The sequence below is a fragment of the Dermacentor silvarum genome, chromosome 6, assembly GCF_013339745.2.
Source record: "Dermacentor silvarum isolate Dsil-2018 chromosome 6, BIME_Dsil_1.4, whole genome shotgun sequence".
In the NCBI taxonomy this organism is placed as follows: Eukaryota; Metazoa; Arthropoda; class Arachnida; order Ixodida; family Ixodidae; genus Dermacentor; species Dermacentor silvarum.
Window position 1 is genome coordinate 27,863,454 of NC_051159.1, and position 23,597 is coordinate 27,887,050.

The 23,597-nt window shown below is 43.6% G+C and overlaps 1 protein-coding gene across 5 annotated transcripts in view; it reads left to right on the forward strand.

The window, feature by feature from the left end:
- Positions 1–23,597, forward strand: part of LOC119455344 (endoplasmic reticulum aminopeptidase 2) — a 147,587-nt gene that overhangs the window by 82,646 nt on the left and 41,344 nt on the right. For 3 of the 5 annotated variants that reach the window (XM_049668720.1, XM_037716729.2, XM_049668719.1), the window contains 2 exons: positions 6,622–6,695; positions 7,034–7,138. The exons of 1 other annotated variant lie outside the window; for it this stretch is intronic. In XM_049668720.1, coding sequence (XP_049524677.1) covers positions 6,622–6,695; positions 7,034–7,138 — 179 coding nt within the window. The remainder of the gene's footprint in view (positions 1–6,621; positions 6,696–7,033; positions 7,139–23,597) is intronic. One more of the 5 variants, XM_049668717.1, reaches the window with a different exon arrangement.

Genomic DNA, 23,597 nt, shown 5'->3' on the forward strand with positions numbered 1-23,597 from the left:
AATTCATTAATGTGATTTAGAAGTAAGTCTTCAAGAACAAGCATGAGATACGTGGTTTTTGTGAACTGTGTCTAAGTTGTGACCATATTTAGAAGAAACTACCACATGTACTGCATTGCGGCTTGCTCTGTAGCTTTAGGACACATTTATCTATTTCCTAGACGCAGCAAAATAATGTTGAATTTTTACTTTTTGGATAATTTGCTTTTGAAAATTGCCAAATATCGCAATCTTCTGTTGTAAACAGCCCGACAACTACATGCTCAAGGAAGCTAAATTTTGGATAGAGTTCAAAGAATTTCTATTTAGGACGCAAAATTTATTTATGTACCTACTGCAATGCAGTACATGTGGTAGTTTCTTTTAAATATGGTCACAACTGAGACACAGTTCACAAAAACCATGCACCTCATGCTTGTTCTCAAACATTTATTTTTAAATCACATTAATAAATTTCTTTATATTATATATAGTTGGAATCAGCAAGAATGAAGCTTTGTTATGGTATATACGACAACTTTATATCCCAAGTAGAAGAGCCGCCACAGTTGTTTCAAAAGTACTGAAAACGGGGTGCTCGTGACACTGGAGTGGGACCGCCACCTTAGAGTTAGTATTTTTGCTAATTAATTGGTTATGCATTTCGATTTATTAGGCCAGTAAAGTCCACTGCTTCAAGCAACCCAGATCAAGGACTACAATTACACTATCTGCCACAGACAATTTTTGAGAATTCTGTTATGGAACAAAAAAACGTACATCCTGTATAGTTATTCAATTAAGAAGCAAGATACTTAAGGAGAGAATAAAGAAATATATAAGTGAGCATATACCACCAGTGAAAACGTTTCATGAAAAACGAAATGGCTATGGTGACTCAATTCCAAACATCTTGCAATCCAGCAATTAAGAGAGGATTCAGCCTCTATTTGACCATATCAGATGCAACTGAAAATTATGTATGATCCGAAACAGTGCAACTTCATGAGATTTAGGTTTTTTGGTGATTTTCAACGTCGCCATCAGCGATGCATCAACGAAGAGAATAGCGCTCTAAGACCAAAAAAAAAGGCCTTGGGGAGGCATCAGAAATTGAATGAATGAGAATGCATGAGAGCCTACAGCTAAAGTAAACCACCATCTAAAATGCAACTCCTTCAATTATGTCAAAAGCATGAAGTAGCCAAGATTGTAGGAAACCACAGTTACAGCTGAGAACAGAGTAGTCGCTCCTTTCTTCTCCAATGCAGCTGCTTGCTCTGATGCATGACAAAACCATGACATTGCACATTTTTACATTTCTTTGATAGTTGCAGTTGCTTGAGATGACACCTGCCGGTCTGTGAGCGTGGCTGCAAGTAAAAAAATAAAGGCAAATGAAATTGCGCTAACTTCATCACAGGAACAAAAACAGTTTTAGTTATAAAGGTTATAAAGACAAAAGTTCAAAGCAAGGCCAACCTTGAAAATTGCTAGACATGCAGCTTTGAGTTAGTGGAAATGTTTTGAGCCATGTGACGTTAATATTGTTTGAACCCTGAAGTTATTCAGCTAGCAAACAAGACAAATACTACCATTATAAACCACTCGAACTGACATATCACACATCTTTAGGCATATGCGATTTATCTAAAGGCTTAGGCAGCATGTTTACCCACTATATTAGCTTCCACGGCGGCCGCATTCTGATGGCAGCAGAATGGAAAATGCTTGTGTGCACATTAAAGATCACTAGATGGTTAAAATTATGCTACAGTTTCCCACTACAGCATGCCTCATAATCAGATTGTTGTTTGACATGTAAAGCAACAGAATTTCATTCTAATTCTCCTTATTTACTGCTACTTTGAACTAAATAATATTGTGCACTACATAGCAAACAATACTTCGACAACACAAGGTGATTGACTGGTGAAAAATTAGAATGTCACACCATGACATATTTCCAGTAGACGATTTCCACAAACGATTGGTTATGCAGTTCAGTTGCAGACATGCGCTCGGCATCTAACGTTTATAGTCACCTTTGTAGAATCCAAAAGCTGCGCAATACTTTTTATAGAGTGTACTTACTAGATTGGGGGAGTGGGTCCAACGAGGGCTCTGTGCTGAGGAACTTTTTATTGAAAATCCAGGTGGCGCCACCGTCACTTTCTTCCGAATGAGCGGCCCCGCTCGCCAGCCGGACGCTTGTCGCGTCGGAGACCCTACCGCAGCTGCATGGAGCTTTGACAGGCGGATACTCGGTGGCGGTAACACTGAGATTATTCCCCACCGATCTATTGTAAATAAAATGGAAAAAGAGCGGCGGAAAGAACGCAAACGACGCAACAACGACGATGCGTCGAGCAGACGACAGCTACTCAGCCAATGAGCGCTGCCGAAACAGCAGGAGCCAATGTTTATTGGCCGGAGCTTCAGAATAAGGCGACGGCAGTGCCGCCACATTTTCCGTGTTTTTTTGCTTCACCCTCAGCACTTGCTAAGGCGTCCGCTGGACCCACTCCCCCATTCTAGTACACTCTACTTCTTGCAACCAAAAACCGCGTAATTTGTTGCTCGGCTTGGCTTGGCTTGGATTGACTTCATCTAAAAATACTACATCTAAAAATATAAGCATTTCTGTTAGTAAAAAACTTTGGAAGTAGATTTTATTACTAATGCTTTTGTTAACGACGGTGTCATATTTTGCGGCCAGAGACTGCTGCTTAATGTTACAAAAACAAATCTCAGAGGCTATGCTTCTGTCCCTTCTGTTATTCTGCTCATGGCATGCTCTAGGAGCTTAGCCATTCAAAAGCCATTCTGACCATTCTGGTCAAAAGCCATTGCTGGAGCTGAAATGACACCATAATGTCATAATAGCTATATTTCATGCATTGAATGTGTATTCACCACTCCACGATGGCTTCCTGTAATACCTAATGCGAATCTCAAAGGCCATACCTTTTCTTGTTAAATCGACCAAAAGCGATTGCGGAGGCCCGGAACATGTCACCTGCAATCTGACAAAATTTGCGTGTTACATTACTGACAGGGAGGAAATACCCAGCACCTCCACCATGTGTGACATAGCAGTTAACACGACCTTTATTACGCCACGGAAGACGTAGCGGTCTGATCACACTTAAGGCACAGATCAATCTCAAGACGAGTCCCCGCAAGCGATGAAGACGAAGAACCCAATGTGATGATGAGCATGTGCAGACGAAGTGCCTAAGAAATGCCCACAATATTTATAATTTGTACAGGAGTAATTGGCCCTCAAGATGTGCATAAACTCCATATGTTATCAATATATGGCCCATCAATGTTTTTGTAGTCTCGAAAATAAAAACAACGAAATGCACAGCGTATTGGGCCGTTCTGTTCGCGTTTCGAGCATGCTTCCGGCCAACTCTGCCAACAGATCCCAATAACATCTGCAATTGTTCACTGTTGGAACTTTGCTGAATCCTACGGTCCATCGATGCCCACCGGACATCCTTCGTAGGACGTGGGATGTCAGGATATATTTACAGACGCCCATGGGATGTTGTACGCTGTCTGGGATGCTAGTGATCCAAGTGACGCCAGTCAGTTGAGTGTCTGGCAAAGTACCCAAGTGCTCTGGTTTATTTCCTTTTTAATGCGTTACCATTCTTTGGCTGCTTAATTCACACACTTTTGGGGGGGCTATGCTTGCATCTGTGTATGTTTCTATCTAACCGTTTTCCTGCCTACCTGGTGTTATGAACGGGTTGGCGTTTCATCTCAGCGCTGCCATCCGTTGTTGCGGGTCGGAGATTATTCAGCCGCGGCTGCCAGTTTGTTGAGACTCGGGTAGCGTTTAGGCCGGTGATCCTTCAGCCAAAGGGATGAGTACGTCCGGGAGTAAGAGCGAGAGAAAAAAGGGTTTATTCTACATATTTACAGTGGCTCCGAATAAGGAAGCCCACTCCATGGGGGAGCACTTTGAAAGTCTCAGCTCACTACATGTCTGAGCACATATCAGAACAGGTCAGGACACCCCACTGCACGCAAGGTGTCTCCTTATAAAACATCGGTCTTCCCTAGTTGACCCGGCTAGGGAATCAGATGACCTTGATGCGACCAATCAGAGGGGTCGTATTGTTCACCGAACTCCGCCTCTAATGTTGCACCTTCGAAGCAACGACGAGGCAATCCGGAAACGGGGTTGACACTCCTTCCACGAAAGTCGATGACCTGTTTCTTGCCCTCCGACGGTCATCTTGCCAGGGTCGGGAGAATGGCGTTCGCACTAATCCCCGCATCTAACAAGGGGTGGCATCGGGTAAAGCTCCCAAAGAATGGGCACTGCCGAGTTGGGGCGCTTGTTTGCCCGTCTCGTCGGTGTCTGGCACTGTCGCCAGCTGGGCGACGCTCATGAAAGGGCCTGCCTCGATGGGAAACAATCAAAGAATGCGCCCGGCCGAATCGGGACACAACACTGGGTAGGTGGGAAAACGGCTGCGGTGACTGGGGCCGCATTCTGAAACGTTCCACTTCGGCGATATTTCACTTTTCGCTTTCAGGCGCTCGCTGATTGGCTGGTTGAGCAAAAATTGAATGACGGCGGGCTCAACCAGTCAATCAGCTCATCCAATTTTGCTGAAACAGCCAATCAGTGCGCGCCTGAAAGCAAAAAAGCAAAATATCGCCGACGAGGAACATTTCAGAATACATCCCCTGGCTAGAGTGTGGTCGAATAGGTCTGTTGTGCTGAGGGAACAGGATTCGTTGGACCAACTTTGGTCACTGAGTATCCTGTCTGCTTCGAGCCACAATGATGACGACAAAGACAATCTGCTCGAGAGTGCCCACAGGCTCAATAGAGGAAGACTGTGTTCTTCTTGTCACTAATTCTTTAGCTTTAGAAGCAAAAAACGTACTTGATTCTATTTTAAAGACATTTTATTGGCAAAAAATATTTTTCACACTTTCATATACATACTATGGGCTATGGCTGAGCTGTAATCATTGCTGGCATTCTAATTTGAAGTTCCCGTTAGTAAGAACAGACTGTACTGTGTATCTTGATACTTGAGATACTGATAGCTTGCTACATTCTTGTGATGCAATGCCAGGAGACTGCCGAGCATCTGCAGCACCACGTTTTTGTGCCCAAAATTTGTAAGCATTAAACTTGATGATAACTTTCTGATATTTTTGATTTTTATATATATATTTTTTCTTCATTCGACCTGATATTCAATTTGAAATCTATTCGGTATTCGCACACCCCTACCGTAGACTGCTAATAAACAAAATGAATTGAGGTTTAACTGTACACTCATGTTTACTGAGCACTTCAGTGCCAGGCCGTTCCAGCCAGCAATGTCAGTGTTTTTTTGTAAAAAAAAAAAAAAAAAATGTTGGACCTGCACAATTGCTAGACATTTCTGACAGCCCTGCTCCACAGTGCAGCCCGCTTGTTTTAAGCGGCATGTGACACGTCTCTCAGTGCACCCACCTGACAGCTGAGCCATGCTTGCAGACACATAATTTAATACTGCCAGAAGAATAGAGTTTAGGGCTCTGAAACACTTTTCTACCTAATCATAGAATGGCCACGCTATTAAAGGACGTTGTCTCACAAATCTCATGCCACAAAATGTTTTCGAATGCTTCAACTATAAGTGGAGTTATCGCACCGATGCCCAGCGTTCTCTCTCTTTTCCCCTCGGCTGGCATGCTGAAAGCTGCACAGCGGAGAAGCCCAGAGGGCAAAGCCCCAGCCAGAAGTTGAGTGTCGCGACAGTCAAAGCGCTCGTCGTGGCACCCCGTGGCAGCCGTGGTAGACTACGCTATGCACCCCGCCGCTGCCGTCTCAGAGGCACGCACAGCAGATGCAGCTACATGCAGTACAAAGATGAAATTATTTTTCTGTCCTTGTAGACATATATATGTTTCGTTTATATAACTGAAAATTAGCAATTATGTATTATTGAGAATGCTGTTGCAATCACGAAATCAACGAATAGCGTTAGTGGGTTCAGCTGCTTTCAATGACGCTGCATGATGGCAGTGCGGAAGCGAAAGCAAGTGATTAGTCGTTGTTTATGACACAAGATAGTAAATTCCCTGCTGCATGCAGTGCAGTAATATTTGGCTCATGTTTCCAATTCACACGGAATTGGAAACGTTTTGCTATGTTCAAAAAGTGTTTCAGGGTCCCTTTAAGAAAGATAGTTTTTCCTTCATCATATTTTTGCTGCCTACTTGTTTGTTTTACAACAATTTTGGGCACAAGGTGGTGAAACGACTTTTTGTGTGCATCTCTTTTGCAATGAGAGCCTGTTTGGCTCACAATCCCAATGGCTGAAACGAGAGGTGTTTACATTTCGCCTAAGAGCTCTGACTTGGAGGAAGTCTTGTTTGTTCACTTCCCTCTTCCCTGGGTTTACAATGGATGCCTGCAGTAGTATGTGTTTTTGCCATAATGTGTTTATAGTACAGTGGATATACATGTGTGTCTCATTCTGCTTGCATTGGGCAGACATGTAGTGTCACATATATCATTATATAGAAGCTCATATGACATGGTATTTCACATGGCTCTACAAGGCAAATGAGGGTCATGCAATGGTCTGTCTGGTCCAACAAGGATTTTGATTGCAGGAGCATCTCTTATCACTTCTGAGACCTGTTCTGGCTGACTTGGGATGGGAGGACACAGGCTCCCACCTCGACAGGTGTGTGCTGCTATCATGCACAAAAATTTTAATGTTTCTTAAGTAGAGTAAAGAAAGACTTTTGCCAAGCACATTGTGTTTCTCAGTGTGCTTTGGTGTTCGCAAGTTGTGTTTTGGGCATGGCTCTTAGAGTAAGCTTTTTTTTATTACTATTGTTTCGTTTTGTTGAGCTCACCACTTTGTTTTGATGAGGTTGTGTTCGACTTACTGCTTTGCTTTGTTCTTTAGTGCAGCAGTCATGGTCTCTTTCATTTCGTGCAAAAGCAAGAGATCTTTGTCTGTGCCATTATTCAGATGCAAGAGGAAATAATTCACCCCTTATGCCCTACTTGAAACAGAAAGCTTCGTGCCGAAATTCTCCATGCTGCCCTTGAGCTGGAAGATGAACAGGTGCTGCAGGAGGCCAGCCGTCGCTTTGGACAGTGGATGTACGGACAACGAAGGTGGGTTAGTCTCTCAGGCAGGCGCGTAGCCAGGGGGGGGGCTGATGGGGCTTCAGCCCCCCCCGAAATTTTTTCGTGCTGTCATGCACCGCCGGCCAAAACAACCACCGGCGCCGGGAATCATTGTGGATTTTCTCTACAATGTCTTTTTGACACTCGAAAAGACATTTCGGCGCGAAAATTGTGAACTCGGGCTGGATTTCGTGGAAACGCCCAGGCACCTGGAGTCACATAACGTAAGGAGCCCCAGCCGAACACAAATTTTCAAGGGATTTTCGATAGCGAGCGGGCGCGTCGCGGCATCTCGCAGCGGCACCGGAATCTACGGAGCGCATGGATTTCAATTCCGAAACTTGATGGGTATAAAGTTCTCATACACTTTTGACGCGAAAAGTACGCTGACATTTCCAAAGGCGTGCTTCTGATTTTTAATTCTGGAACTTTCTGGGTTTAATGTTTTTATAAAATTGGGCCAACATGCACGCACTTGAACGCGCTGTGTCCAAGCCGTTCCAGAAATGGAAGCACGCGCTCGCAATCTTCCACACACACGAAAATATTAAATATCACCGTGACTGTCAGCTGGCATCTGATAATTTTCTCCAAACATTTTCAGGAAGCGCGCCCACATGTGATCGATAAGCTGGACCAGGGCAGGCAAAGTACAATAAGAGAAAACAGAAGGAACTCAACTGCCTATTTAATTTGAGACAGTTCTTTTTTGCGGGCGGCAAGGTCTTGCTCTCCGTGGCGATAGGGACACTGGTCCTATGGATTTAAGCAAAGCCCCCGCTGAAAATACAGCTATTTCCAGAGCGCTTCTTCGCATGTGAGCTGATTGTGGAGATGCACATCTGAAGAACCATTTGGAAAGTTGCCCCAGTAATGCCTCGTATTTAAACCAGACGAACAAAACCAAATTATAGAAATTTGTGGTGAAATTATCAAAGAAAGCCTAGATGCAAAAGTGAACGCTGCAGGCTGCTTCTCCTTACTTGTTGACGAAACGACGGATATTGCTGGAATCGAACAGCTTACTGTTTGTGCAAGGTACGTACGTAAACAAGGATGGCAACGATATCGAAGGAAGGAAGGAAGGGAGGAAGGAAGGAAGGAAGGAAGGAAGGAAGGAAGGAAGGAAGGAAGGAAGGAAAAGAAGTTGTCGCAGTTTCACCTGAAAGGCGAAGACCCGCCGGGGTAGCTCAGTCAGCTAAGGCGTTGCGCTGCTGAGCTCGAGATCGCGGGATCGAATCCCGGCCGCGGCGGCCGCATTTTCGATGGAGGCGAAATGCAAAAACGCCCGTGTGCTTGCGTTGTAGTGCACGTTAAAGAACCCCAGGTGGTCGAAATTATTCCGGAGCCCTCCACTACGGCGTGCCTCATAATCAGAACTGGTTTTGGCACGTAAAACCCCAGAAAGAAGAACTGAAAGGCGAAGCATCAATTGCGATAGCAAATTTGTAGAGAGCTATACGGAGTAATGATAGTAGCTTTATCAGCTGTATAAACTTGGACATGCAGCAGCACCGGCTACACGCAGAACTGTTGTCGACGCCGTCGGCGTTTTGCCCGCGTTCGCTCAAAATGCGTGCGGCGTTGTTGACTGTTGCCGGAGCCTCTGATATAAATAGGCACTTGGTGCCGCAGCTAAACGTCGCCTCCCTTCCCTCCCCCTCCCCCCCCCCCCTCCTCCACGGCCTCTCGCGCGTCGGAAGAAGGCGCGTTTGCTCTACATATATGGTGATTGGAAAGAGACGCCTACTTCTGCAGCCCTTAAGGGAGCACGGCGCAGAACTCGCGTTTGTTCTCCGCCGTGCGTTCACTCCACGTGAAAGCGCGCGCCCCTCGCGCCCTTTCACTCGCACATACAGCGTTCGGCGCGCGGCGACGATTTAATCTCCATTGACGTCATACGCAACCTCACGGCGACGGCGACGGCAGAAATCTGCTTTTGAGTGTCCATATAATTGCTATCGCATTATTAAGAGGTGAAAGACAGAGAGGTCAACCAGGTTAAGTGTCCGATTGGCTACTCTGCACAGGGGGATGGGGTAAGGGCAGAAAAGATTAGAAAACAAGATTAAAAAGAAGAAAAGAAAAAAAACACATCTGTCCGCACAATTCTATAGTTTTCACTAAGTCCTGTTTCTTTTCAAAAGCGTAATAGCGCTTTTAAAGCAGTTCGTTCCGACGTCGGCTGGGACCAGGGACCAAGAATTGTGGCTTCCGTAAGAGGACGGCTGTCTACCTTGTCGAGTGTGGTGCTGAAGAAACGATATCGAAGTGTTTTTAGGTTTTAGTACAGGAATAGATGCCCCCTCTCATGGAGACTGCAGGTTATATGTACATGTGTACAAACTAGAGCACTGCACGGGCTCGGGCTTACCCGAAAGCCCGGGCCCGGCCCGGCCCGTGGGCCGGGCCGGGCCGGGTAGAGCAGTTTTTTCACGGGCTTGGGCACGGCGTGTGCTTTTTGACCCGGGCCCGGGCCGGGCTCGGGCTTTCTGGTGGTGTGCATGTAACGTGCAGCGAGTTATTCTCGGGGGTGTCAACTCTGAAAAACATGTATTTTTCGGTCTCGGGCCGGGTTCGAGCCGGGCTCGGGCCGGGCCTCTGGCCTAAGGTAAAGGGGTGGCGGGCCGGGCGGGTAACGTAGATTATTTCCGGGCCCGGGCCGGGCCCGGGTCTCGCCATAAAAGTTTTGTTCGGGCTCGGGCGGGCAGCCCAACGTAAAAACGGGCCCGGGCCGGGTCCGGGCTGAAAAAATCGGCCCGTGCAGTGCTCTAGTACAAACTGCTGCATATTCTAGTCGCCCTTCCAGTGCCACTGCCAGCGCAGAGAGATTTTCAAATGTGAGATTACTAAAAAAACCACTTGCGCTTTACAATGAGGAACGCATGGTTATGCTGGCGCTTCTATACGCCCACAGAGACGTCGCCATCAACGTGTCCGAAGTTACTGAACGCTTCGCTAAACCTCCCCGCCGAGTGAAGTTTATCGTTTAGATAGCGAAGCAGCAAAAATCAATGCCTGTAAAAATATCTGTTCCTTCACGTTCCTATATAAGCTCGTAATTATGAAAACGTATGACTGTTCATTAGCTTTTAAAACGACAGAAATTTTCACCGTTTATTGTAACAGTTAGCATGATGATCAAAATTATCCTGGGAATACAAAAATTACGGGGACATCAATAACCAATTTTGACAAACCTTGCTCATTGAAAGCCCGGCACACGCGGCGTTTCCCGAAAACGCACTCGGATGTTAGGTAAATCAACTTGCCGCATCATCTGTGGCTTTCGTTTGTCCTTTTCTTTCCTTTTTAGCTACATGTATTTACTTCTTTTTTGAAATGAAGCAATAGCCTTCTTTGACTTTCGGTGCAGAATAATTGTTGCCGCTGTGCAGGCAGTTAAAATACGCATTTTCGTATTGATTTCTGCATTCTTTTTCTCTTATTCTAGCCACATGGTGCTGTCGCGATCGCAGCATGGCTCAAATGCATATCACAATTTCTGAGATCATGGTTTTGTTCTTGTCTGGATCGTCTTTCTTTATACTCGTATGCGTGAAGTTTACTATCTGTGACTGCGCAACATGTTTATTTGTCTTGTTTGACGCATTATATACAATGACGTTTCCTTAGATACGTAGATTTATTGCAGACTTATACGTATATTTAAATATCTTGTTGCGAGGTTTTGTGTATACAAGCAGTGAACTTGGTTTCACGCGACACTTTCTTGCCGTTTATCTTGGCATATGTATATTCCATTCTATCTTCGCATTTCTAATGTATATTTTGCGGAACTTCTGCTTTTTATATGTACTCGTTGTTGCAACTATAATTTCGGTGCACTTACAATATACGACCTTTATATTGATATCAGCTATTACTGCCACAATTTTTGGGACATACGCAATCCATTGCAACGAAGGACAGCGTCATTGTGGCTTTTCCCTGGCCGTTGCATATGTACAAATATGTAAACAAGGTTGTTAAATGACAAAAATTCATCAAAATATTTGTCAACTTGTTCATTTTATGGCCTTTACGTTTTTCATACCAGCTGCATGCACTGCTTTACTGGTTTCGAACTGATATAGTTCTAAAGTTCGCGTGATATTTCGTTTACTTATTAGATAGACAAAAAAAAAAACGCAGAAGCATTGATATCAGCTATTACTGCCAGCATTTTTGGGACATACGAAGCTATTCTTTTATGAAACAAAGACATAATTTACTTGTATTGACTGTGCGTAGCGTTAAATAATTCGTTTTCAGCACCTAATATAGAATGGCATTGGCAATGGCAATGCAGTTATTATTCATGTATTTGACGCCTCGACAACGTTTATAAGGAGGAGGCCGCGTTGCAACTTGAGCCCCCCCCGAAAAAAATTTCTGGCTACGCCACTGACGCCAGCCAATATATCGCCAAATGAAAACACATATAGATCTGCGCTCAAATTTCGCATTAGAGAGTATCGTAATCATCGACGAACTTTTTTTTACTGCTGGCTGTTTTTTTTTTTTAATCTTCTTGTGCAAAAGGTATTACCGACCGCACAAGTACGTACGTATACCAACCGAAGTCATGGTCGTCACAGGCGATCTTTCTGAGGGTCATCCTGTTCGACTTGATGGCATTCTTGCCCGTTTTGATGACGTCAATGAAAGTTTCGTTCACGGGGCACTCCGCTGTGCGGGAAAGAAAACGCAAGACTCGAGGTCAGATCGATATCTAAGAAATTTGTAATACGAAGCACCTTCAATGTCCAAACACAGTTCCAGATCAATGATTGTTGAACTTCTTGCATCTCTTTGTCTGGCCACGGGGAGCACATTTGTGCAAATAAGAATGATTAAGTGTTATTCGAGTTAAAGCTTAATTTGTATAGTAAAGAATGTTCAGTAGTTGGTTCGTTGAACAATTCATAGGTTCGAACTCGTTTCAGCGTACGAAAAACAGCACTATGGTTTATTAGTAAAATTTGATATGCTTATGTAAGAATTTGGAGCGTGCATGAGATAAGTTGGGTATTACGGAGTTAAGGAAGCATCATACTGCAGTCGAGCCCCACGATACGCAAGTGCCGCTCAGACCCTACGTAACACATATATAGATTTAACAAGCATGTTCACTGTATACCTGCTATCACCAGATCTGGCTCTTTATATATATATATATATATATATATATATATATATACACGCCGGGTAAAACAGGGCGAAGACACTTCGCGATAGGTTACCCTGATGACGAGTAATACTTATTTTTCTTCATTCAACGCTGCAAACCGCGGGGGTCCAAGCAGAAGGAACATATACAATACTTTATCTCCTTTGTGAGCGCCACCATCTGATGGTAATGGTTTCTAATGGTAACATGGCGCAAGGGATCACTTCGTACGCATGAAAATGATATCATATACATGCGGTCGGTGTTTCTCGACATCGTTGGGTGTTTTTCGACCTTGTTACTTCAACGTCAATGCGCACAAAACTGAAAAATTAGGCATTTATGCCCAAGATGGCGGCGCCCATGGACCGTTAATAAGGTCGTCTATACGCGCGGTAAAAACAGAAAGAAAAACACGACATGCGACAATTGTTGTAGGTGCGAGAATCGGCAAACTGTAAAAATGAAGTGTTTAGTTAGCAAGTTTGCATTAGAATATGGTTATCGATGTTCTTTAGACAATAACGGGCAATTTGTTCGAAGCAGGTAAAATCGAGGTAATAAATTACAGTTTATTTAGCCTCCTATTTCAAATAAGCAAACGTTATGGCTGTATAATTTACGAAAGTATGCATTATTCTACCCTTACATGCGCTTCGTCAGCATGACACCGTCCAGCAGAGGCAGTTTACGAAACTGCAATATTAGTTTGATTCCGGAGTGACTGAGTTGTAAACCTGATTACCACACAATTGCTCTGTTTTTTTTTTCGATTATGGCAAATAAATAGGGGTCTGAATAAAAATACATTTTAAAAAGTTATTCGATTTTTGAAATGAGTTGAACTGCATTGAATTTGCTTTAGTAGTTGTCTAATGAAAACATCCGCGCGCTTCAAATGTGTCGAATAGAAAATCCTGAGAATAATCATGTTTTCCTAAAAGATTAACTGCACCAAAATATTGAACCACGTAAAAAGCCGCAATTCATACTGCGCGGACATATAGCAAACGGCGTGCAAAATATTACGTGTCAATTACGATAGACCGCTAAAAGATGGCACTATTATGTGTTCGAAAAAATCGATTCGCAACTGTACATGTGTTCTTAGTCGGCCGCCAACGCAGTTCGAGGCTTCAGTGAGTAGCCACAAAGCTTCCCCGTGCAAGGCCCACACCCCGTAATAATGGTAAAAAAAAAATGCGGAGATTACACACGAGTAATTAGATTATTTAAAAAGGTGCATTTGTATACAAAATGTTATTAAGCATCGAACTAAAAAAAACTGCGAAAGTTGACATTTTCTGGAGGGCTTTCAGCAGGCACGTTTTCTTTTACTGTAAACCAGGCTCCATTAATACTGGTACAGCTTGTATACAGTCATCCTTAACAGAATACTCGAAACAATTCCATATAACATTCTCGAGTCCTAATATGGTCCGTAGTGGTTTTCAGAGAATTCTGTCCACTCCGTAAGTGTATTACGATTTTCGCGATCCCCGGTTAACGAAGACAGGGACATGTATAGTCCACGATGTAGGAATTAGCTTCTTAGGCCGTGGTCTAACCTAATACCCCTAGTTCATTCAGCTTAGTCTGCCTCGATCTCCTCCTCACCCACCGCTAGGAGAGGAGGTGCACATCGACTCACCCTAGTTCAGCTGCTTTGCTGGCGCCACATTGAGACACCAAGCTTAACTGAAACACACACAGCTACTACTGCAATCACCAACAATGCGCCACTTCGCTGCCGATGTAATCGTCATAGGATTTTGCCAGTAGCTGTCTAGGTCACCGTTGTACCAGCATTTCGTAAACGGTAGTAATATAATGAAAAAATATATTCCTCTGGCTGGCATGATTTAAAAAACACTCATTACAATGCGTTACGATCTGTTACCAGACGGCTAAAGTCTCCCACCATGCGTACCTGTAGCGCATTTGCACATGTTTCCGTCACAGAAGAGATTCACCGAAGTGCTCGCTGGCTCTGGTCTGTAGGACTGGCTGCAAAGCTCGTCTGGACACGAGGAGGAATGCAAATCGTGCGCGCGGGATGTATTAGTGAAGATTTTCAACTTCGCTTTCAGGAAAAGTAGAGAAAGAAAATCCCACAGGTCCAACTCGTTTGAACCGGGTTAACCCCCGTAAAGCCCGAACAAAATTGCATATCAAGGAAAACTAGAACTTTTTCACCTTTATTTGCCTCGACGGAAAGGACTTGTGCATAAAAAATGAAACTATATTTCAGGCAAAACCTAATTATAGCAGCAAGTATAACAATTTGTATTTGGTTTGCCATACTCTCCGGATATGAAAACTCGCTCCTGCCCATCAAAAACGCTGCAACTGTCTAATTAAGCACGTCTCCCGTGCTTAAATAAAAATTTTGAGGTTTTAAAATAAGCATAAGTTTAACCATACGTTCAGCATTACAGGGGCTAAGGACTAGACCTCGCGGTTCTCTGCTGAGACGCGCTCCCGCTCCTCGGCTTGCCTGTTTTTTTTTTTTTTTTCTGTACGTACTTTTAAAACGAATAGCTTTCTTCGGCCCTTTCAGCCGTCTTCGCGGTTGGTCGGTGGTCGGTGTTACCTCGGTTGGTGGTCGGTCCGTCGACGGTTAGTGGTCAGGCTCCGCAAGAAAAACGTTCGTTCCTACACTCGCTCTTGCTCTCTCTATCTCTCTCTTTCGCTCTGTCGCTCGTTCTGTTGTTTGTTCATTCGTGCGTTTCTACGTCCGGGCTATTCGCTTACATTCACAATCATCGCTGATGGTTTCTGCCATTATTTTAACAGCAGTAATTTGTTGCCTCCTAGACATGGAAGAAAACTGTCGCACATGTGCTGTTGCTCTCCATTTTATGCCCAAATCGTTGTTAAGTGACGTGACCCTCGCGTTCATCTAAATGCGCTACTTACCATTGGAGAAGGAGAGAGGTAATTATTAAATTCATGCCAGCACCTTTGACCTAATGGGCAGAGTATCCTGATATGACTCTTGGGCACTTTTGTTCGAATCCCAACACCGGACACCATTTGTTTTCTTTTTTTTTTACGTATATAAGGGGCTTCAAAGGAGGCGAATCAGGAACCTAGCCACAACCAACTATAAATGACTTGGATGTTGAGCCACTTGGAACACAGTGCAACAAGAAAGAACGGCAGACATAGTACTGATTTGCAACTCGTCAACACTGTCGTTTTGTCTTTATTGTGCCGTTTCTTCCTTGATTTTTTTGTGCTGTTTACTTGCTTGTTGTGCGCCTGTTTTGCGCTGCTTACTGCTACCTACCCACCGTAAAGTGCCTGGTAAGACCGAGGGAAAAAACGCTTCGCATTTATAATTCTGCAGTTCTGTGCTTTTGAGCGCGAAGCAGACGTAACGCTGATAACCGTTAAGAATACACGTTTTCACTAGTAAACGCGTTTCACCAAATCACTTCACAACGCGTTTATGGGGTTTACAGTGCGTTAACGCCACATACGGTGAGTATATAGAAGCTGCTTCATGGTTGCTATTGCCTCTGATAAGCGTTTAGCGTTTATTCTTCACTCCGCTATACAAGTATGGGTTTATCGTAGAAAGAAATCCGCCTTTTTGCGGTCTCACATGGTGTGTACGTAGGAACGCACTAGACGTGAGGATCAGTTTCCGACCTGGGCGAGCATTATCGTCATAAAAAGTAACTGGACATACTTAAATGAGTAACCATCGGGCTATGAAAGAAACACACTTACTCGGCTTGTAGTAGTCGTACACCTTGACGGTGGAAGTCTGAAGATTTGTTACTGCAAATTCCTTTTCAACCCGAAACTTTAGGCAAGTTTCCGTCGCCGCTTTGACCTTAAGAATAAAATGTCTGATTATCAATTACGGGGTCTCTCTTGTAGCTATTCATTAGGCTATATGCCCGTCAGTGCAAAAAGTATTTCTCAGTTTTCTTTAAAAATTAGTGTTGCTGGGAACATGTATGTAGCAAGTCGAGTATGATCAAATGTCGCGGGGCATTTTTACAGTGATCAAAGCAGCTGTTTCTCGAGTTGAAACGATAACATGTGACAGAATTTTCTTTACTACTGTTTGACACTGTATTATCTCTTTTCCCTGCAACAATACCTGATTGATCTGCTTAAGAGTACTCGTTCTGGGGCATTTTTGCTTAGCGACTGTGAAATGTGAATTTTGTTCTACGTGCTCAAGTTGCCTCAAGGAGCGTCAAGAGTAAAACTGTTCGCTGATTCGTTAAAGGGGCCGTGACACCAAATTGTGGAGCCTAAGCTACACGTTGCATGTTAGGCCATACGCGTCCCAAAGCAACCTAACCAAATTTGAGTGCATCCGGCGCGATTGAAAGAAGTTATTTGATTTTTTTTTTTTGTGTGTGACGCAGATGAACCGCACAGCAGTCCGGCAACACTAAGCGGTGACGAAATGAAATCTCACCCCCGCAACACCTCCGTCGGAGTAAGAAACGCCGATCTCGAAGGCTATGCTTCTGTGCACTGCAAGTATACCGGAAGTGGTTTCAGGAGCGGGGAACTGCGCCACGGCCGCCATGCGTTGTTTCGTTCGCGCATGCGCGTCTCGGCTATCTGTGGCTGCTTTACCTTGTGCGAGTGGGGAAATTGCAGGCACAATTGAACGACGAGGCCCTTGCCAGGCCGATGGGTGCAAGAACGTGCGGAGCAAAACTTCAGATGCGGCCTCGAAATGTTTCATAGCAGATGTGCACAACGGTGGCTCCGCATTTCTCGACCTCACACAGTCCATACCAAAATGGCGGTGGCTGTCAATGACGGGGGCTTAGAGGCAGCGATTTAAATTGTCATTTCGAGATCAAATGCTTGCTGAAGGCACAGTTGCATTTATGTAACCCTATTGAGATTGAGTCACAATGATATACTGAGAACCATCTTACGACCATGTCATGGCCCCTTTAAACGCTCACTGTGGTATTGGGTTTTCTTATTTTATTCCAAACTTCGTTTGCTCTTTGGCCATATTTATCGGAAAGAAGTTGATAATGCATTTTCAAAATTTGATTGGTATTTGTATTTCCCTGATTCGAAGGTACTGCTTTATTTCGGGCTGCTTAAATCTGCATGTTCCTTGCACACTTTCCAATTGGAGGTCCCCTAGACAATGTGACTTTGGGTCCTTCTTCGGTATTAACGTATGTGTGTGCGAAATTTCTACCCGAAAACTTCAATAATCTCGAACCTCAAAAAAAAACTAGTTTTTTCTGGGCATACAGTGTGGAGCGCCTACCGTCTTAAGGTAAAAGAAGACGCCATTCTCCCGTTCTTCGTATTTGTCCACCCCTGCCGTCTCGTTGACAACCTGCAACAGAGGAGAAAATTGAATTGCCTACGCGCAATGCACAGGAGCCATGTATTGAAGGCACTCGCGGAGCTTTATCTACAATGTTTATTCATTTTTTACCAGAGGTGTGTCTCCACGCTTTCATTGAAATACCCGTATAAGCCGCAACGCAAGCTGTTGAAATTAAAGAAATAATTCTGCGCCTTTGACCCTGAATATGTGAAGGAACCTCAATTTTTTTTTTCTATCAAGGGGTTGTTCTGAAGCGTAAATTCGGGCCTTATGTGTGGGCGTGGACGAACGAAACTGCTTGTTACTAATTTTTTTCTTGTGAAGCAACTTTATGTTCGATGCAGAAGGTGTCCCGCTACTGCACCTCGGATACAAGTAATGGTGTTCCTCTTCAAATTGTTGACGAGGCATAAATACATACATATGCACACCCGTTTGCATGCATGCATGCATGCATGCATACATGTATGTATGTATGTATGTATGCATGTATGTATGTATGTATGTATGTATGTATGTATGTATGTATGTATGTATGTATGTATGTATGTATGTATGTATGTATGTATGTATGTATGCAAGTATGTATGTATGTATGTATGTATGTGAGTATGTATGCATGCGACAATGCTTGGGACATACAAAAATATACTTTTAGGAAACATACATATTTTACTCGTCTTGACAGTGCGTAGTGTTGAAGAATTCGTTTGCAGCATGGCATTGGCACACATACACAACGTTTGTACACAATGACAATGCAGTTATTATTCATGTATAAAATCCCTCGACAAAGTCTTTGAGGGGGAGGCCACTCTGCAACGTGAGCCCCCCCCCCCCCCCCCTCCCCCCCGAACAAATATGTAGCATATTTTAAGCACGTGCGTTCGATGGTAAAAGAATGTTGTTTTTCTAGGGGTGTCGGCGCTTCTTTCATGTATTAATGCACTGCAATAGTTTTTAAACACGGGCATAATTGTTTGTAAATGTATCAAAAATCAGCTAGTTGAAGAAAAATATTTTCCGATTGCCTACTGAATCGACACAGGCACAACTTCCAAACGCTTATGACAATTTTTCCCTCTCATATCTATATATAAGTAATATGTGTACTTAATTGACAGGCAATTCCTCGTTAGGCAAGATAATGTGGTTCTGTGTTAACATGCACGCAACGTGTTTGATTCTTTGTAGGGTGTACGTAAGTAATCGAAATTCCGAATACAAGTGAAATTCTTGTGGCTTTTATGCGTTTCCAACCAGGGACAGTAGAGCATTCGATATCTGTTCACCATAAAAGCATTCAGTTTCTCCAAAATTTCAAGAATTTTACGTATTTCAACGTTTGATCAGAGTACTCGATTGGAAATTTCAATAATTAATCGTGCTTGCTCAGTAATATTTCATGGGAGAACATACGTAGTTTTTGCAACTGCAGGCACCTGCTGCCATGAAAAACAGTCTCATGCACATTGGTTACCGCAAGACTCAAGTTGTTCTAAGTCAGCCAGGATCTAAGGTGACACTTCACACGCAGTTATATTCAATCTGCGAGCTTCAACACTTCGATATAGCAATGCATGTTCTGAAGAAGTATGCAAAGTCTTTATTAGGACCATTCACTTCTGTGCTTGTCTTTCCGCACATATATATATATATATATATATATATATATATATATATATATATATATATATATTGTCATCACGCGTGCGCTCGTCGCGCGCACAGTAGCCCGCGCTCGGCTCACGTCATCGCAGACCGCACAAAAGGCCATCTACGATCGTCGACACCGGGATACTGATTTTCCAGCGGGCTCTCTCGTCCTTCTCTGGCTCCCATCTCGTCGCGTCGGCCTGTGTGAAAAGTTAATGTCGCGGTACGTCGGACCCTATCGCGTGCTGCGCCAGGTGACTCCTGTCACCTATGAGATATCTCCCATGGCATCCACCTCATCGACTGCCGCACCGCGAACTGACATCGTACATGTTTCCCGCCTCGAACTTTACAACTGTGATAATCCATTTTGATCACAACAAGCACCGGGACGGTGCTTCATCGGCCGGGGATAATGTCACGAGCAATGGCAAAGACAAAGACGTTGTAGTGGGGCTGGGTCAGAGGCTCTCTTGTCGGACTGAAAACCTGCTGGAACCTGTGCGCTCTGTGCAGTCTTGACTAGGCAAGCGCTAGCCGTTCACGGTTAATTAAATACTCCCCGTAACAATATATACATAAGCAACCCCCTGCTTCCCCCCTCTCCTTCAAAGAAAGAAAAGGGGTTCGATTTTTAGTTGAACCTGACATTTTTCTAGTACCGAAGTTTTGCCGGTTGAACTACTTTACTTCTGTGTTCCATCAAAGCGCGTGATCGCTTGCCTAAATAATTATGTTCAACCTATAAAAATACTTAGTTTCAATTAGAAAATCACTGGGAACAACTTTTGTACGTTTTGTAGAACTTTCAACTATGACACGCTTTCGTTTGTCGCAAGCTTTCTGCTAGCTGCATCACAACGGTGCGGCTATTTGCATATACACAGATCTAAAGGTGCAAAAGATGTAAAGACTCATTCAGTCAGTTCGTACAATTAAAATTTGTTATTTGGGTGCGTGAAATGTCTAACCAATTTCATCAAAAACGATGCGAATAACAATACCTTGACTATTACATCTCATAACGTAACCACTCCTGCTTTATAGACTTCTCGCGCAATGATCAGCTGTGCTGCTTTTTGCTTTAAAAATATTCGTACTGGAAAAAACATGCAACGGTTCCTTACTTTCTTCAGGTCATCTTTAATCGGCCTGAAGCCAGTGAAGGTTCCAACGTCTACAATAGCCATGTTCGATTCATTTCCGCCCAAGTACCTGCAATTGGGGAAATGAATAAAGCGTTTTTGTGCATGTTTCTAGTACAAGTTAGGAATTATGAAAACAGTGTTAGAAGCCTTAAGGACGAAACAAATACTTTTAAAGTTCGCAATGCATTCAGGATACCTTGTACAGATTTCAAGCCCGTTGCAATTGCGGCACCAAATACTCCATAGGTATTAAAACAGTCTTCTTGTTCGATGAACCACTGATGCATAAAACACTGAGGCAGTAAAAGCATGCATTTGCATTATTGATAACGAAGCATCAAGCATCTATTAATATTTCGCCATACAATGTACTCATCAAGGCAGTGACATCTAAAGCGTGTAATGCAACACATGGTATTAGCTGAGCTATAATCAGCATACGGTTCGGTTTTTGTGCAAGCCGTGTCTTCAAACCAGCCTGATCTTCAAACATCGAGACAATTGTTCTTACAAACGTTGTTGAAATTCTACTGCTTCTCTGTTGATTATTGTTGCCTTCAGTACACTTTTTGTTGGGATGCAAGCAAATACCATGAACGTTCTTGTGGATTTATAATTATCACGGCAGATCCACAATGATCTGTAATAAACTATAGCGTGTACAAATGACGAAGGTCTGGAGAAAAGTGAAGAAGCACACACTGACTCAGAATTCATTGCACTTGGAATAAAAAAAAAACATCCATATACAACAGCTGAAAACACCTCTGTAGCCACTGCAATTTAACGGCAAATCAATATGAACTGGCCCAACTACCAGTGCTTTGGAGGTTCCTACTGAATTTGATCGTGCAAACTAGATACGGATCTACGTCTGAGATCCCTGTCACGCTCCAACTAATTTTGTCCAATAAATATTACTTCTCCGCATAGCTTTAGGACCATACCAAGTTGACAGTTGTAAATCGGTTGAAGAACTTTTATTTCTTCAATGAGTTTTGTCAAGTGCACAGAATGTGGACTGCGTGCGACGACTCTACAGAAACGTAATATATGAGAAAATCAACTATTTCACGCGATGGCATACTTGGAAAGCATCTATCCAGCCCCTTGACAAATATGCCGGATGTAAAACACTGCTAACCCGTTACATGACGACATACGGATTAACATGCAAAGCCCAGCCGTCTGCCTTCAGAATTGTTTTACTAAAACACTTTAAAAATATTAAAATTTGCAGCTAAGTTGGAATCGGAAGTTTTTGAAGCTCTATGCAACACGGTATAAGCCTTATTCTCCCTAATGCTTTTGCATTTGATGCAGTACCTTGGAGTGCACAATTGTCGTACACGTGATGTCTAAAGCCGACTTGCACCGCAAGGCATAATATGATATTGAAGAAACAAGACAAAACGAGAGCACGGAACAAATAAAAAGAGAATGAAAACACTTACCAGAATAAAAAATCTGGCTTGCTATCCTACTTGAAGGGAGGGGGTAGGTAGATACAAGAATAAACAAAAAGCACGGGCGAAAAGAATACAATAATTACCTGGTGCACACTTTGATCTGATACGTATTTCCATCATCAGGCTTGTTTCTTGGCTTTTCTGAAAAATAATAGAAGCAAACAAGAGGTGCCAACTCATTTTCATTATTCACCATTCAGCGAATAAAGGCAAACGAAACAAAACAAGCAAACCAACAAAAGGCAACGTGGCTATGATAAGCGCGCCAGTTTTAATAAAATACCACAATGTTAGTCTGAATTGATTTGAGACTTTGGTTTTTAGTACACTAGAGGATTGCTCCCAACTCCAAAATCAAGCGTTGCTTCTGTCAGATTAGTTGTGACAAAAGGTAGCAGCAGTAAACCAAGTGTAGACCTAACTCTAATTGCCAAGCTGGCTTCCCCTCTATGCATAACTTCCCGATATAGGCCCTTTTAGCGGAACGGCTTGATCTAGACGAACTGGATGGCGCTTGCCTTATCCTAACGTTGCCTTATCGAAAGCGCACAAATACGAAATCATTACCGCTTCTGCCCTGCTACTGTGCGCTCGCCTGTCGGAAATGCAAGTCGGTGTTCGCCAACACAATGCGCTCCATTTATGCTGCAAAATGTGGAGCTGTAGAGGGTAGACGTGTGCAGTGGTTTGCTGCAAAAATATTGGCCGTCATATTAAGGAATTAAATGAATCTGTGTGGCCAAGTTGACTACGCACCGCTCCTACTTAAGGACTGCCTGCACTGCCAGCCCTTCGCGATGCACGGCTTTCCTCAAGGATAAAAAAAAATAACTCATCCGTCAGCGTTGTATCGCTAACCTCTAAACAAAGAACTTCAACTTCGGAACAACGGCAAGAGTGAGTACCGCTGGTTACACACTGACAAAGGGAGTAGCACCGTTTCCCGGCACAATAAGATGCATAATGAGACAACCCACCGAATGTTTCGTGACGATCCACATTGTAAGGAAATAACCATAGCGATAATACGTTTTTGGTACAAGCTATTACAAAGTACAGAACATCCACGTTCCAAGCCTTGTGGGCAGCAAGAGCAAATCTATCGCAATTGACCACACCCGCGAGCCATTAACCAGAACCTAAACAACTCGATAGTGACCGCACCGAGGAACCTTACTGAGTGAGAAACGTGACAATACGCTGCTTCAAAGTGTTAACCAAATAAATAGCGAATAGCGAAACACACTGATCCTGACTTAATTCATAAGCGGAAAGTTTGGAAAACTTGGAATACATTTCTAGTGACGTTTTTGCCACAAGCACCGTATACGCTGCTTGTGCCGTTTGGACAAAGCGTAATGAGCTCAGAAAGCGCTGACGTGTCCTCTGAAATCTGTGGCAAAAGCATCGTGTCGTCCACCCAGGCACCGTTTACAATATCCGCCGAAGCAGTGGTTTGCTGAGCAGCACCACCGTCCTGCACATTCAACTTAAACACACAGGAAACGGAGGCAGCTGATGCAATCAATGGTGGCGGCAGCACGAGAACAAACATGGCGGCGCCCTAGAGATTGTCGTGAAAAGAGTCTACATGACAGCCATACCATTGTGTAAAATGGGGATCACAAGGCAGCCGGTGGCACTGTTGCAATTTTTTGCGACAACA